General features: G+C 44.8%; 1 protein-coding gene across 1 annotated transcript; it reads right to left on the reverse strand.

Annotated features, from left to right (window-relative positions):
- Positions 1-10441: 10441 nt before the first annotated feature.
- On the reverse strand, positions 10442-12114 carry LOC141101099 (uncharacterized). Its single transcript, XM_073589929.1, has 2 exons — positions 11939-12114; positions 10442-11826 (listed from the first exon to the last, which is right to left on the reverse strand). The coding sequence occupies exons 1-2, from the start codon at positions 12028-12030 to the stop codon at positions 10725-10727; spliced, it is 1194 nt and encodes a 397-aa protein (XP_073446030.1). The 5' UTR covers positions 12031-12114; the 3' UTR covers positions 10442-10724.
- Positions 12115-12638: the final 524 nt, after the last annotated feature.

The raw sequence follows: 12638 nt of genomic DNA on the forward strand, positions 1-12638 counted from the left end.
CTCCAATGTCCGAAAAGTAGAAAACAACAAGGCACTCAACAGAAATGACTTGTGGATGGTGCTCAAGTAGGGTATCCAATCCCTAATCTAAGGCTGGGATCACACTGCGTTATGGCAGTCTGTTAGACGGACTGCGTTACACCTGGCGAATCGCAACGCATGCCATAAAGCGGCAAACGTTAGCGATGTGCCATCATTCAGTGACGGAGCCTCGGACTCGGGCTGCAGCGTCTGAGGCTCCGTCACCGCTAGCGCTGATCAATCATCTGCGCTAGCGGGTATAGCATAACGCGATCGCGTTATGCTATACCGTTTAACCAGCCCCTTAACGCTATGCATTGAACGGGCTGGTTAATCGTAATGTGGACCTCGCCTAAGCAAAAATAATCTTGGCACTCAAATTGATGAAAGATGAGGAAATTTCATTTATTTTGCATCCAGACAAAAACCGAAGAAATAACTTTAAAAACACTTTAGGTCCCACATTGGACCTTCATCAGAGTATCTTGCTACAATATATCAAAAGAAAAGAAAAATAATGAATAAAATAAAATAAGAACATTCGTATGATGCATTTTCTCATAAATGACATAAGAACTATATTGAGTTACATTCTGTCATAGTGGCACAAAATGTTGTCGCCGCAGCGGAAAACATATCTCACGACAAGACCTTATTTGGTCCAGATAAAATACCTAGGAGTCAAGAGTATATGGTATTATTAAGGAAAGGTGTATATAGACAGGAGTGCACATGGTATATTTCTTATAACTCGAAAGGATATGGGTGCTTCTTAGTGCTTATAGGGTAGGAAAAAATCCGAGTGGCACCTGGATCAGAGGGATAAGACAGTGTGCTTCAAATAAGCTGGAAGGATGATAAGAGGAAAATGCCCAAGGAAGAAGTCACAAGTATTAACCAATGCAATGTGTTATCCATAGGAAAATGCGGCCAGCCAAGAGCTGTGCCCAATAAATACATGATAACTTTGTACGTTTAAATTCTATGTCCCACATTTACCTGAATGCTATTTAAGAAGGCAAGGTTTAATGTGGCTAAATTAAATGTAGTGCATCCATAAATGGTGACTGCTGTGGTAGAGTCCTGTGAAAAAAAAACATATATCAATGCACTTCCATGCTAATTTACATTTTTTTTCTTAGCTCAGTTTCTCATCTCGAGTCTCTCGCATGAACTCCTGACACTGCCGCCGGCACTGGGACCGGAGCGTGCAGCTGCATAGAAATACATGTAGCCGCATGCTCCGGTCCAAGTGCCGGCGGCAGTGCCAGGTTTTCATGCAAGAGTCAGTAGCTTGATAAGGGATGCAGCACTTACTCTTCACCCCATGAGTGTGGCTTGTATCCTATTCGTCCGGTGCTGGGACAGTCTCTGTGAAGCGAGTGGAGCGTAATGGGAGCGTCCTCCCACTGCTATGCCTGCCCTAGTGCTTGCAAAAGACACGGAGTATCGGCGTGCTCCGGCCAGAAGCGCTGCCATGTAGTAATGAGGTGAGCAGAAGGAGTGGTGAAAGGTGACGTCACCAATTCTTAGCGATGGACTCGTGTATGGGCCAAAAACCGACGCGTTTTGAAGGACACAGTCCTTCTTCATCAGGCTCCGCTCGCTTCAAGGAGACTGTCCCAGCATCGGACAACTAGGATGTAAGTGCTGCATCTCTTATCAAGCTACTGACTAAGGGACGCTTTGTGTTTTATATGCATGTTTTATATATTTTTTTAGCAGGTCTGTAGCGAGAAATTACATGAATTTTACATTGTAGTGCATGCGCAAGTGCGACAGGATTGCACACAGAGCCTGTGTAACCATCAGCAGCTTTAGCTCATATACAGCCTTTGAGCGCCAGTGTGTTTTCTACTATTTTCAATGCAAGATAAGTGTTACAATGTATCCGCAGTCATATTACAGCATAAAAAGATGGAAGCAGTTAAAGGTTGTGGTCATCTTTGGCATGTAAACATAATTTTTCATATGTTAGTGATTATGTTCAGGTAATAAAATTGCACAAAGTTTCAGTCTGTAAACTTCATTCATTAAATGTTTTCCAGATCATCTGATATGCAGAAAGCCACCTGATTCAGGTTAAATATGTTTCTCTTGTGGCAGTGTCTCTCTGAGTAATATAGGTTGGATGTAAGATCTGTGTGTCTCGCCCAGTAATATAGGCTGGATGTGAGGTCTGTGTGTCTATCCCAATAATATAAGCTGGATGTGAGGTCTGTGTGTCTCGCCCAGTAATATAGGCTGGATGTGAGGTCTGTGTGTCTATCCCAGTAATATAAGCTGGATGTGAGGTCTGTGTGTCTCTCCCAGTAATATAGGCTGGATGTGAAGTCTATGTGTCTCTCCCAGTAATATAGGCTGGATGTGAGGTCTGTGTGTCTCTCCCAGTAATATGGATTGGATGTGAGCTCTGTGTGTCTCTCCCAGTAATATAGGCAGGATGTGAGGTCTGAGTGTCTCTCCCAGTAATATAAATAGGAGGATGAATGAACTCATGGAGATCAACATCCGACACTGCGGAGACACCATCACGTGTTTCTCAACGCAGTGATTCTAGAGCACTGCCCCCATCCCTTATGGGAAATATGTAAAACATGCAAAACAGAAGCCGCGGAGACACCATCACGTGTTTCTCAACGCAAGCAATGACCAGCCAGGTCTTTGCCCAGGAAGGAACAACCACGGGAAGGGCAGTCTCCAATGAAGGAAACCACCTATGCCAAAACATGGTATCCATCCACATACAGCTGTTTCGGGGTATTGCCCCTCATCAGTGTGGAGTAGGAAACTGGCTAGTAGGAGCAACGCCTAGTAAAAAGACTATGAATAGGAGGATGAATGAACTCATGGAGATCAACATCCGACACTGCAGAGACACCATCACGTGTTTCTCAACGCAGTGATTCTAGAGCACTGCCCCCATCCCTTATGGGAAATATGAAAAACATGCAAAACAGAAGCCGCGGAGACACCATCACGTGTTTCTCAACGCAAGCAATGACCAGCCAGGTCTTTGCCCAGGAAGGAACAACCACGGGAAGGGCAGTCTCCAATGAAGGAAACCACCTATGCCAAAACATGGTATCCATCCACAACCCTTCCCGTGGTTGTTCCTTCCTGGGCAAAGACCTGGCTGGTCATTGCTTGCGTTGAGAAACACGTGATGGTGTCTCCGCGGCTTCTGTTTTGCATGTCTCCCAGTAATATAGGCTGGATGTGAACTCTATGTGTCTCTCCCAGTAATATAGGCTGGATGTGAGGTTTGTGTGTCTCTCCCAGTAATATAGGCTGGATGTGAAGTCTGTGTGTCTCTCCCAGTAATATAGGCTGGATGTGAGGTCTGTGTGTCTCTCCCAGTAATATGGATTGGATGTGAGCTCTGTGTGTCTCTCCCAGTAAAATAGGCTGGATATGAGGTCTGAGTGTCTCTCCCAGTAATATAGGCTGGATGTGAACTCTATGTGTCTCTCCCAGTAATATAGGCTGGATGTGAGGTTTGTGTGTCTCTCCCAGTAATATAGGCTGGATGTGAAGTCTGTGTGTCTCTCCCAGTAATATAGGCTGGATGTGAGGTCTGTGTGTCTCTCCCAGTAATATGGATTGGATGTGAGCTCTGTGTGTCTCTCCCAGTAATATAGGCTGGATGTGAACTCTATGTGTCTCTCCCAGTAATATAGGCTGGATGTGAGGTTTGTGTGTCTCTCCCAGTAATATAGGCTGGATGTGAAGTTTCTGTGTCTCTCCCAGTAATATAGACTGAATGTGAGATCTGTGTGTCTCTCCCAGTAATATAACCTGGATGTGAGATCTGTGTGTCTCTCCAAGTAATACGTATATTGTAGGTCAGATGTGAGGCATGCATATCCCTGACAGTAACACAGACAAGATATAAGGTCTGTGGCTGGATGTAATAAAGGCTGGTCTGTATGTCCCTGCCTGTATGTGCAGGTAACAAAGGCTGATCTGTGTATCTCTAATAGTAGTATTGGCTTGATGTGATGTCATTGTGTTTCTCTCTATTGTATACTGTACTTGCTTTCATGTATCAGCACCCTATTCACTCCTGAACTTATATCCGTGCCATGTGTTTTTTCCTTGTCTGTAGCCTGTTTTCTCTGCTGTCATTCCAACTTTAGATACTTTGCTGTCTTTCTGCTGCAGCTTTGTGCACAGCTCCATCCTGATCCCTGCTGCTACCTCAAACTCTGAGAGAGGAGAAGGGGGAGGAGAGAGAGCTATCAGGAACTAGAGTAGGAGTTTTGATGACTTTGTGTCTTTTGGCAAATCACTCACCTATATAAAGGACTTCACTCTGGAGAAGAAAATAATGTGTTTAGTTTGTTTTTTTAATTAATTTTTTTTTAAAGTTGCTTAACTTTGCATTTACTTAGGAAGTAAGTGAGCAATAAAAAAAATCTAGGCTAAGAATATAGAGAGCCTTTAAGACCTTGCAGAGTTTTTTAATTTTTTTCTACTTTTTTTAAGGGGCGACTGCACAATTTTCCATAAATTGCATACGTTTCATCTACAAGCCGGTCTGCAGCGTTCTATTTATATCAGGTTGTATTATAAATTCATGACTCCTGGGGGCAGCCGTGCTCGGCTCTCGTGGTTGTTAGCATGCACAATGCAAACATCTCTACCTACAATTCCAGGATTTTATAGGAACAATTACAAGTATTTGAAACAGGAAAGCATTAAGTTTATTGCTTCTGAGCGTATACATGTACACGTGCAGGAGGGAGCCGAACGCACACGTCATTCAGTGCTGCAATGTGGGGCCATAATTTATTAGTCTTTCCTTGTAGTCCTACAGATAACACATATAAATGCAATAAATGGCAAACTCAGCTCTGCTGCATCTGCAAATCACAGTAAACTACACATGGCACACAATTACATGAATGTGATTATTCGGAGGATTGGAGGAGAGGAGGGGGTGTTACCATGGGAATCAGAATATTAATAAAATTGTTATATGCCACTTAATAGACAGCTGGGAATAGATGTGATTGCAAGAAGAAACAATTCTCATGTAATTAACAGAAAGAAAAAATTGTGTTTATTATTAAATCTGATGATTGCAAAATAGTTAGTGATTTTGGAGTTTTCTTTAAAGGGAACCTGTCACCCTCCCCCCAGGCGTTTTTAAGTAAAAGAGCCACCTTGTGCAGCACTAATGCTGCATTCTGTCAAGGTGGCTCTGTTACTTAGCTTCCGTTCCACTGCAGAAATAATCGTTTATAAATTTGTTCAAAAATACCTGAAATTTGACAGGGGGGCAGGTCTTTCCCCCTCTGACAGACGCCTCGCCTCCATCAGTCATTTCGTATTTGGCGCCGCCTCCTCAGTTTTCTTTTGAAATGCTGGCGCCTGCGCTGTTCTATAGTTTCGTGGGCATGCACAGTTAGCGCTGCCCGACGTGCCCGTGCTCTCAGATCACATCCTGGCCTTCATATCGCACGGCCACAGATCCCGCCCCGCAGTCTCTTATGATTTATTCACACTGTGGGGCTGGGAATCTTGAGCATGAGAGCCGCAGATAACTACTGTGCATGCCCAAGATTTCCAGGATAGGCAGCATCAATAGTAAAAGATAAAATGTAAAAAATAATTTTAAAAAATTTTAAGAAAAAGGTTATTCTCACCTTCCGACGGCTCCCAATCTCCTCTCCATGCTCCCGGCATCTTCCGGTCCCAGTAATGCTTAGCGCGAAGGACGTTAGATGACGTCACTGTCGCGACCGCGGCCACGACCAATCAGCGACGTGGGATTTCCGTTACAGACAGACAGAATTAGACGATTATATAGTAGACTAGCTGAAGAGCCCGGCGCTGCCCGGGCATAGTAACTAACTGTGGTTAGTTATAGCAAATTATAATTATCCTCCATCCCATAGTACCGTGCTCATATACCCATCATACATATCCTCCATCCCGCAGTCCTGTGCCCATATACCCATCATACATATCCTCCATCCCATAGTCGAGTGCCCATATACCCATCACACATCCTCCATCGCATAGTCCCATGCCCATATACCCATCACACATCCTCCATCCCATAGTCCAGTGCTCATATACCCATCATACATATTCGCCATCCCATAGTCGAGTGCCCATATACCCATCACACATCCTTCATCTCATAGTCCCATGCCCATATACCCATCATACATATCCGCCATCCCATAGTCCCGTGCCCATATACCCATCATACATATCCTCCATCCCATAGTCCCGTGCCCATATACAGGTCATACATATCCTCCATCCCATAGTCCAGTGCTCATATACCCATCACACATCCTTCATCCCATAGTCCTGTGCCCATATACCCATCATACATATCCTCCATCCCATAGTCCAGTGCCCATATACCCATCACACATCCTCCATCCCATAGTCAACCATTATGACATCATAATGAGCGGCGGGGCTTGCAACCTATGATGACATCAGCGTCGCCATGGCAACCATTATGACATCATAATGAGGGGCGGGGCTTGATACACACACACTTTCTCCCCATTATGTAGATAAGGGCAAAATTGTTTGGTGAATTGGAACGCGCGGGGTTAAAATTTCACCTCACAACATAGCCTAGGACACTCTCGGGCTCCAGACGTGGTACTGTGCCAAATTTTGTGGCTGTAGCTGCGACGGTGCGGATGCCAATCCCGGATATACATACAGTACAGACCAAAAGTTTGGACACACCTTCTCATTCAAAAAGTTTTCTTTATTTTCATGACTATGAAAATTGTAGATTCACTCTGAAGGCATCAAAACTATGAATTACATGTGGAATTATATAATTAACAAAAAAGTGTGAAACAACTGAAAACATGTCTTATATTCTAGTTTCTTCAAAGTAGCCACCGTTTGCTTTGATTACTGCTTTGCACACTCTTGGCATTCTCTTGATGAGCTTCAAGAGGTAGTCACCGGAAATGGTTTTCCAACAGTCTTGAAGGAGTTTCCAGAGATGCTTAGCCCTTGTTGGCCCTTTTGCCTTCACTCTGCAGTCCAGCTCACCCCAAACCATCTCGATTGGGTTCAGGTCTGGTGACTGTGGAGGCCAGGTCATCTGGTGTAGCAACCCATCACTCTCCCTCTTGGTCAAATAGCCCTTACACAGCCTGGAGGTGTGTTTGGGGTCATTGTTCTGTTGAAAAATAAATGATGGTCCAACTAAACACAAACCGGATGGAATAGCATGCCGCTGCACGATGCTGTGGTAGCCATGCTGGTTCAGTATGCCTTCAATTTTGAATAAATCCCCAACAGTGTCACCAGCAAAGCACCCCCACACTATCACACCTCCTCCTCCATGCTTCACGGTGGGAACCAGGCACATAGAGTCCATCTGTTCACCTTTTCTGTGTGGCACAAAGACACGGTGGTTGGAACCAAAGATCTCAAATTTGGACTCATCAGACCAAAGCACAGATTTCCACTGGTCTAATGTCCATTCCTTGTGTTCTTTAGCCCAAACAAGTCTCTTCTGCTTGTTGCCTGTCCTTAGCAGTGGTTTCCTAGCAGCTATTTTACCATGAAGGCCTGCTGCACAAAGTCTCCTCTTAACAGTTGTTGTAGAGATGTGTCTGCTGCTAGAACTCTGTGGCATGGACCTGGTCTCTAATCTGAGCTGCTGTTAACCTGCGATTTCTGAGGCTGGTGACAAGGATGAACTTATCCTCTGCAGCAGAGGTGACTCTTGGTCTTCCTTTCCTGGGGCGGTCCTCATGAGAGCCAGTTTCTTTGTAGCGCTTGATGGTTTTTGACATTGCACTTGGGGACACTTTCAAAGTTTTCCCAATTTTTCAAACTGACTGACAATCATTTCTTAAAGTAATGATGGCCACTCGTTTTTCTTTACTTAGCTGCTTTTTTCTTGCCATAATACAAATTCTAACTGTCTGTCTATTCAGTAGGACTATCACCTGTGTATCCACCAGACTTCAGCACAACACAACTGATGGTCCCAACCCCATTCATAAGGCAAGAAATCCCACTTACTAAACCTGACAGGGCACACCTGTGAAGTGAAAACCATTTCCGTTGACTACCTCTTGAAGCTCATCAAGAGAATGCCAAGAGTGTGCAAAACAGTAATCAAAGTAAAAGGTGGCTACTTTGAAGAACCTAGAATATAAGACATATTTTCAGTTGTTTCACACTTTTTTTGCTAATTATATATTTCCACATGTGTTAATTCACAGTCTTGATGCCTTCAGAGTGAATCTACAATTTTCATAGTCATGAAAATAAAGAAAACTCTTTGAATGAGAAGGTGTGTCCAAACTTTTGGTCTGTACTGTACATACCCACACACATACACACATACACACATACATACACACACTTGAGCTTTATATATTAGATGTGCGGTATTACTGCACATTAGTGGAGGAGCCCTCTCCGGTGAAGCTGAAAGGATCCCGATGACAGCTGAAACAGTTTTATCTAATATATCAGGTTAATAGAAACAAGGTAAAATGTTTGGAAAGATCCATGGCCGATTTATGGCAGGAGGATGTGGGGAGGAGTTTAATCATTTGTATCTAATTTGTAGATGTCATGTGACAGTGATGAGAAGATGATCCACATTCCGATACATTACACCTGACCCCTGCTCCGTTCTGTCTCAGGCTGCTCTGATGTCTTCTCCCCTGATGTTTTATCTGAAGCCTCTTATTTGTCAGGTGGGATCAATGCACGGTTTTGTGTATTTTCCTCAGGTGATCGTGTCGGGTTTCACAGAATTAGATGCATTATGTGGAAGGCTTTACTTAAACTTACAATTAGCCTCAATCCAAAACAATGGTCAGAAACGCAGGTGAGGGATGGACAGAGCTCACATTGTAGGGAGAGGGATAGAAGCGCGAGAACAAAGGGAGGAAAGGACGGATTGCCGAGAGTTACAGCAAATCATCCCCAAATGGGCACCAATTCCTGCAACAATTCCACCTTAAATATCCATCACTTCATTCTTAAAACTCTACAAAGTCCTCCTTTAATCCACACTAATTCATTCTTAAAGAGCTGTACTTAAATGAGCACAAAAGCATAACCTTACCTAATCCTGAAAGACCCTATTATCACAGGGGGGTATCCATGGTCCAAGGTGGGCTTACAGTGAGTTACAGAACAGCCCTGACCACAACAGCAGATACATTCGTACAGGTTGTTACACTGTGTCATTATTTGGTGTTTTCACGTGGATGAAATTGTGCAAAGTTTCTTAGTGCGTAAACACAAAGGACAAAGTATGGGGTGTAATGTGGAGTGTGGACTCCAAAATGATCAGAACCAGAACCCATAGACTCCACAATTCTCTGTAATAATTGATACTTAGTATAAGAATTTCAGAGAAGAAGCATTAAGTCATCCATCACTAATCTCCTCACTGAGACCCTGGCATCTGGACCCAGGAGGAGACGGATGAGACTCAGGAGCTCCATGCCTTCACCATCTTGTGTGAAGATGCCTGAGTACCCTCCACACACAACTCAGGAGGGGGCTGACGATCTGTTTCAGTGTTTTGTTGAGGTCAGTGACCCCCTTAAATCACAGCCACTGGCTAAAGCCTAGAGTCAAAGTTTGACCCATGACCCTTCAAAAACAACCAGATGGAAGAGAAAAGCCGGCAGGGATGGGGGACAATGGTCATCACACCTACTCCTCGCAAACCAGCACAGCTGAAAAGTGAACAGCTTAGGCTACTTTCACACATCAGGTTTTCGGCGTCAGGCGCGATCCGGCGTCGTGCCGGAATGCCGGATCTGGCAAATGTTTTGTAAAACCTGATGTGCCGGATCTGGTTTTCTGCCGGATCCGTCTTGTTCTTGACAGACAAAACCGGATCCGTCTCATCCGGTTCATCCGTTTTTCTATCCGTTTTTCGACGGATTACGCCGGATCCGGTTTTTAAAATTGACCCTTGTGGCCTTCCGAACGGGATTGGCTACTGGAAAACTATATATAGCATGTTCCTACAGCCCTTCTTTGACAGGTTGTAGAGGAGAAAGTGCAGGTTGGAGAGAAGAGCAAGTTACTGGCGAAGATGGATGTTGTCATTGGAAATATTACCACTAGAAGTTCTGTGACGGTTTCAGTAATGAGGGACAATTTTGCACTATACTTTATGTCACCTCAAGGCAGAGTACACTGGCAGGATGACAGAGTGTGAAAGATTTGTGCCCTAACCAAACTTGTGTACCTTCTGGACCAACAGTATATACCTTTGCCAACCAAAGTTGGCTATCTTGTCATGGTCTTACTATTTTTAGCTTTAGGCCACAGGTGTGTACCTGGTTGTGTTTTATGCAAAGTATTTCACCTTTTAACAAAAGTTGTGTACATTGTTAGGAAATCACCAACAATAAACACAACTTTTCAGGTGAAATACTTTGCTTCAAACACAACCAGGAACATAACTGTGGCAAAAAGCTAAAATTTACCCACAGTTATATACCTGGTTTTGAATACCTTTTTACCTTTAAAATACCCTGTATTTAACCTTTTTTTTTAAACATATTTCGCCGCAGAAAGAAATGACAGACAACCAGTGTAAACAATAATTTAACTTTTATTTAAAATATTTTTTTTTTGTGTAAACTGTTTTTAAAGTTAAAAAAACTTTTTTAATAAAGGTTTGAAACCAACCAAATGGGCATTTTTATTACAAAAAAAAATTATAACTCGGTGTAGTGTGGGGTGGAAATACTGCTGGAGGGGCTGCGGGACACTTCGACAATGGGAGTGTGGAGAGAGGACTGGGATCGTGGTGGGGAAGGAACAGTTAGAGGTGATGGTGTGGAAAAAGCTACAGAATGGGTGGACATGTGGGAGGCAGAAGAGGTGGTGGGCGGTGGAGTGGAGGGTTGGGCAGGGACTGTAGGAGCAGATGATGTTGATGGAAAGTTATATGGGGAAGGAGTTTGGTACGGGGAAGGAGTTTGGTACGGGGAAGGAGTTTGGTACGGGGCAGGTTGCTGGAAGTGGGGAGATGTCTGGTACTGGGGAGGTTGCTGGTACTGGGAAGGTTGCTGGTACTGGTGAGGTTGCTGGTATGTAATAGGAGGGGGAGGATGGAAAGTGGCTGGAGGGGGTGCAGATGTAATAGGAGGGGGAGGATGGAAAGTGGCTGGAGGGGGTGCAGATGTAATAGGAGGGGGAGGATGGAAAGTGGCTGGAGGGGGTGCAGGTGGAGGAACTACAGTGGTGGGAGGTGGAGGTTGGGAGGTAACCTGCTGTAGAGCACCGTGGCACGAATGCATTACATGCATCTGCTGGGTAGGAGATAGTGTTGCCATGCGCTCCACAACAGACCTGAAAAAGGTGTGGTTTGGCGAAGATCTTGCTTCTGAATGCATGGTTTGCAGAAGTGTCTTCACCTCCAGAATGCTGGAGTTGATCTGCTGAAAGCCTGCGGAGATTTGCTCTGACAAGACTTTTAGACAGTTCTGGAAAGATGCATTCAGATGCAAGAACTCTGGCGCATAACTCTTTTCCTGACCCCTCTGCCGCTGCCGCCCAGTACCCGCAGGTGTACTAGAGGTGGCAGGGGCAGAAGGGTGGGGTAAAGGGAAAGCGATCTCCTCACCAGCAGCTTCATGTAATGTAGGCGGCCACAATGCTCCTGTGCTGGTGGATGGGACAGATGGGTCGAATGTGTGGGAAGGCTGAGAAGGTGCAGATGTACCGGGGCGGTCGAAGTGTCCCTCGGTGCCGGTCTCCTCAGGGATCGCCTCAGAAGGGTCCAATCGTGCAGGCTCCCGAGTGCTGCTCACCGTGCTGTGGAATAAAGAGAAAAAAAAACAATTAAAATACTGACATGGTATGGCCCTGGCTGAAAAAAAAAAGTTACATCTAACATTTTTTTTCACATGTGGTGTGTAATATTTACCTTCTAGTGACCATTGTTTCCCGGAGGAACGACAGGGCTTGTGCGTACTTGTACTTGCTCCTGCGTCCTCCAGATCCACTCGGGGCCCGCATCTCTTTATTGAACTCCTTCTTGAAACGATCCCTCACAGACCGCCACCGATTCACAATTCTGTTCCCTGAAACGAGAAAGGAGTGGTTAGTATACAACATCAGTGTTTCACAAACTCCAGTCCTCATGGTCCCCAGGGGTCATGTTTTCAGGATTTCCATAGTAAATAGAAATCCTGAACACATGATCCGTGGGGACCACGAGGACTGGAGTTCGGGAAACACTGGTTTACATCAAGCAACCGGTACTGTATATACTTACGCTCTTTAATCTGGGCCCGAACATCGAGGTCCTCCCAGTGGCCCACAAGGAGCGAACAGATTTCCTCCCAGAGTCGTCGGGTAACGATAAGGTCAGCATGGCGGCGGTCAGCCATATTCCAGAGCGGCTCCCTTTCTCTGACGAGATCGATGAGGTGGTCCACATCGAGTCCTCCATCCTCACCGTCGGAGTCGGGAGCACGCTGTGAAGGCTGTTAAAGAAAAAGACAAAAATAACATAATTAGCCTCCACAAAAGAAATGAAATAAAAAGTGCAAAAAAACAAAGCAAAAATATTTATACTTACACGCTGGTGACCGCCGCGTTGCTGTCGCCGACGACCCTGGGAG

The sequence above is a fragment of the Dendrobates tinctorius genome, unplaced genomic scaffold, assembly GCF_039654945.1.
Source record: "Dendrobates tinctorius isolate UK_male_01 unplaced genomic scaffold, ASM3965494v1 ptg000114l, whole genome shotgun sequence".
Taxonomy (NCBI): domain Eukaryota; kingdom Metazoa; phylum Chordata; class Amphibia; order Anura; family Dendrobatidae; genus Dendrobates; species Dendrobates tinctorius.